Source organism: Emiliania huxleyi, assembly GCF_000372725.1.
Source record: "Emiliania huxleyi CCMP1516 unplaced genomic scaffold EMIHUscaffold_294, whole genome shotgun sequence".
NCBI classification, from domain to species: Eukaryota; Haptophyta; order Isochrysidales; family Noelaerhabdaceae; genus Emiliania; species Emiliania huxleyi.
In genome coordinates, this window is record NW_005199821.1 from 126,433 (window position 1) to 130,322 (window position 3,890).

At 60.0% G+C, this 3,890-nt stretch overlaps 2 protein-coding genes across 2 annotated transcripts; both read right to left on the reverse strand.

The window, feature by feature from the left end:
• Positions 1 to 789: 789 nt before the first annotated feature.
• Positions 790 to 1,308, reverse strand: EMIHUDRAFT_315631 (hypothetical protein; the record flags this gene model as incomplete). Its single annotated transcript, XM_005775762.1, has 1 exon — positions 790 to 1,308. One exon carries the CDS (start codon positions 1,306 to 1,308, stop codon positions 790 to 792), a length of 519 nt encoding a protein of 172 aa, XP_005775819.1.
• Positions 1,309 to 2,196: 888 nt separating this feature from the next.
• Positions 2,197 to 2,750, reverse strand: EMIHUDRAFT_444160 (hypothetical protein). Its single transcript, XM_005775763.1, has 2 exons — positions 2,631 to 2,750; positions 2,197 to 2,543 (listed from the first exon to the last, which is right to left on the reverse strand). The coding sequence occupies exons 1-2, from the start codon at positions 2,736 to 2,738 to the stop codon at positions 2,403 to 2,405; spliced, it is 249 nt and encodes an 82-aa protein (XP_005775820.1). The 5' UTR covers positions 2,739 to 2,750; the 3' UTR covers positions 2,197 to 2,402.
• Positions 2,751 to 3,890: the final 1,140 nt, after the last annotated feature.

Consider the following 3,890-nt stretch of genomic DNA (forward strand, 5'->3'; position numbering starts at 1 on the left):
CACCATCGCGTCGCAGTAGCACTCGAGGCAGCGCACCGTGTCCTCAAGCGTCTCCCCCTTCTTTGCGGACGAGGTCGACTCGGAGACTGAGACGACCTGCCCGCCGAGCCGCTTCATTGCCGCGTCGAAGGAGCACATGGTGCGCGTCGACGGCCTGCGTCGCATGCGTACGCACCGTGAATGGCGCGCTGCGCAGGCGGGCGGGGCAGGGCCACGGGCGCACTCGTAGAAAACGTTTGCGAGGACGCGGCCGCGCAGAACGTCAGAGCCGCCCTTGGCTGCCACCATGCGCTTCATCGCGGCCGCAGTCTCGAAGACCTCCCGCACCATCGACTCGTCGAAGTCGTCCACCGCGAGCACGTCCGCGCCGCGCCAGGAGCTGGCCGTCGCCATAACTGGGCTGATAACTCGCGGGAAAATAAAAAAGAGAAAAAGGAAAAACTGGCCCATCGTCCGGCCTCTGGGTGCGCATTTTCTAGGTCCCCGGCGCCCTGGGCTGATAAGTGCACTCCAAGTGCGGCTATGGGCTGATAACTGCACTCCACAACAAGTGCTCCCCCAGCCCCTGCGCCCCAAGAATGAAGAAAGTGCTTCTTTTCCCCCCTTCCTTGTCCAGCGACCAGCCCGAACATCTTCAACATGATCAAAGGGAACTGGATGGATTTGGGCTATCGAGCGCATTTGGAAACTCGGGGAAACTCTAGGCACCACGGGGAGAAGCTAGGAGAGCGACGGCCGGAGTCGCGAGGCTGGTGCGTGGTGGCATCAGATGAGATCATTTGCCGGATTTTACTTCTCTCTTGCTGTTGGTCGCCGCAGTGGCATCTCCATGATCACGTAACGCTGCCCGTCCTTCTCAAAAGCACGACCGGGCACATCGGACAGCCCTAGTTTGCGGTAGTACCCGGCCTGCTCGACGCGCGCGTTGCACCACAGAGATTTCGCCCCGCCGGCACGCGCGTCTGCGACGAGCCGCTCAAGCAGCAGCGTCCCGTACCCCTTCCGTTGGTGCGACACGCGCGTGCAGAACTTGCGGAACTGCGCGACGCTCTCATCAACGCCCTGGCCCTCTCTCCTCTCCCAAAAGAGCGAGACGACCGAGACGGGCTCGTCTTTGTCGAGGAGGAAGAGACCAAAGTGTCGGCTAGTGGCGGCGTCCTCGTCGCCCGGGATTACGACGTACTCCAGTGGTTTGGAAGGCCACATGACCTCGTGCCGCAGAGGCCAGACCATTTGCGGCGGGATGACACGCACGCTAATCGCTGTCACCGAGTCCGCTGTCGCTGTCGTATCTGCTGCTGCGCTCATCCGCGCAACGTGTGTCTGGCACACAGCGCGCCAATGCACCGCACTGTCTATGGTTGATCGTCGTCTGCCGTATTCGTGCGGATCGGTGTGGATGTGTACAGCCCCTCGGCGGAGTCACAAGAGGTGGAAGAAGAGAAGCGGCGGCTAGACACGGGACTGGCGGATAGAAAACAAGAACACAACGCACTCTCTCACATGACAAGAAATCACGACTCTCACAGTGATTTGGGCTCGGCAGCTTGTCAGCCCTCAGCCGAAGCTGGGGCCGGTAAAATCTCTCTCACATGACAAGCGATCCCACGATTGCGAATGTGGGGACTACATGATTACATGAAGGGTGGAGGGGCCCGCCTGCAGAGCTAGGCGGCGCGGGCACCCCCCACTGGGGCCGAGGACAAGAAGCCGTTTGTCGCTTGCTTGTTCTTTTGCTTGAGCTTGTTGATCCAGTCGGTACGCTCCTTGCGCGCCTGCTTGTTGATGTTTTCGGCGTCGCCCACCACCGCCGCCTTGGAGATCTGCTGCGTGTGGTGGACGACGAAGGAGGAGGCGCTCGCCGACGCCGCCCCGTACAACGTCCGGTCCGTGTTGGTGCCCGCCGCCTCCTTGGCGAACACGTGGAGGAACTGCTTGGTGGGCGGCGCAATGCCTCCCAAATTTCCACGAGCACCAGCGACCAGCCGCGTTATGGCTTTCTTGACCCACTTCGCGTCGTAGTACTGCGCCCCCAGCCACTTCCAGCCCGTATCCGTCTTGACCCACCCCTTTCCATGTACGGCTCTTACGCGTGGTCTCTTTGACCCATCCCTTTCGTCCAGTCGAGTGGTCGAGCGGTCCGTCCACCTGACGGCCACGCTCCTTGCACCCCACGACTCCCGTACAGCGTGTTTCGGTACTCCTGTTAATGTTGTGGCCAATAAACGGATAGACACGCACGGCAAACGAACTATGTGAGCCGAGGGTGACAGTATACAGTACCACGTATGTAGGACCATGCGATGTCCTCCTAACGTGCCACGGACATGGGGCAGTACACAAATTGCGCGAGGACGAACTAGCAGGCCGCCTCTAATACCGTACCCACTAGCGTGTCAAAACTAATGGTCACTGGACTCCGTCAGATCCTCGGACACCTCCGCAGCGTCCGAGCGCGGGCTCTCGAGAGCACGGAGGTCAGCAAGGTAGTCGGGGTGCACGCCGTCGAGGCACGAGAGTGAGAGGGCGAGCGCGTCGAGGTCCTGCGCCGGGCGGGAACCATGCGTGTGGAGAGGGTGCAAGCGCCGGCGATGCGAGTGGCAGGCGAAAGGCAAGGGAGCCGATCTCACCCATGCGATTGTCCCCCAGTCAGCCTCGGGGATGGGGTCGAGACTGCTGTCGATACGCACAGAGCAAGAGCTCGAGGCACCGCGTGCTCGCTTTGATCGAGATGGCATGCCGCGAACCCGCGAGGCGCCCGACCCTGTGGCGTCCCTGTGGCGTCCCTGTGCTCTGGTTTGACCTTCTCCGTCCTACGAAAGTAGGTGCCTCTTCTCAAAAAGTCTCGCTTTTCTTTCTGAGTTGTTTAAATTCTTTCTCAGTGTATGCCCGAGGGTGAACTGCTGACAGGGTTTGCGATGAGAAGCGATCCGAACGTGGCATTCGGGTGATTAGATCACTAACTACCGCCGTAACGTGTGTGTTCTTCTTGTGTGTGTGTGTGTGCCGCCGTAACGCAAGAAAGAGCACTGCGACGGATCGGTCGGGCTCATGCTAGCATGCTAGCAAACAAAACAAAGTGTTAGAGTTGTTTGGTATTGCTAAAAATCTCTCTGCTAGCATGGAGGACGGAGTTGCGCCGAAAGGCAAAAGAAGCCGCGAGAACAAGGGACCGGCAGGCGGCGGCGTCACAGGACGAGGCAGAAGGGAACGACGCGACAGAGGAGGAAATGACAAGGGAGAGAATGTTATGACCCCCCCCCAATGAACACACCAGTGAGGGAGGGCGTCCGAGACGATCGAGGGGTCCCGTACCATGCGGAATCGACCCTATCCAGTGCTCAAGTGCTCAAGGGAGAGAACGACGAGAGTGGGACGACCGCGAGGTGGCATGAAGGTGGCAGCGAGAAGCGGCGAGAGACTGCGAAGAGAGATAGGAAGAGGCAGACTCCCTAGGGTGGGCGACGGCTAGCGCACCACACACCTCTCCTTAAAATCCCTGTGTGGTGGCGGCGTGCCGTCCTCCCATCCCTCCCTTGGTTTGTCTGTTTTCTTTCTTTCTTTCTTTCATGCTAGCATGCACCTCGCGAGCCGACGTTCTGGCTCAGCGAGGTTGCTGCGGAGCACTCGCGGACCGGTTCTTCTGGCCCAGCGAGGCCGCTGCGGGACACACCGGCGGCTCGGTTCGCTCCTCAACGCAAACTCGGTCGAGCAAGAAGTCAGATGTGTGTGTAAAGGCGGCGCGGCACGGTAAGGGTCGGCGGTAAGGCGGTAAGGCGCGGCAACAGACGCAGGCAGGGCTTTCTTAGGTATCTACTTTAGTTTTGGCAGTTTTTAGTCTGTCTTTCGTTTTTGGTTTGCTTCGCGCTAGCCGCACTCTCGCGCTTGTG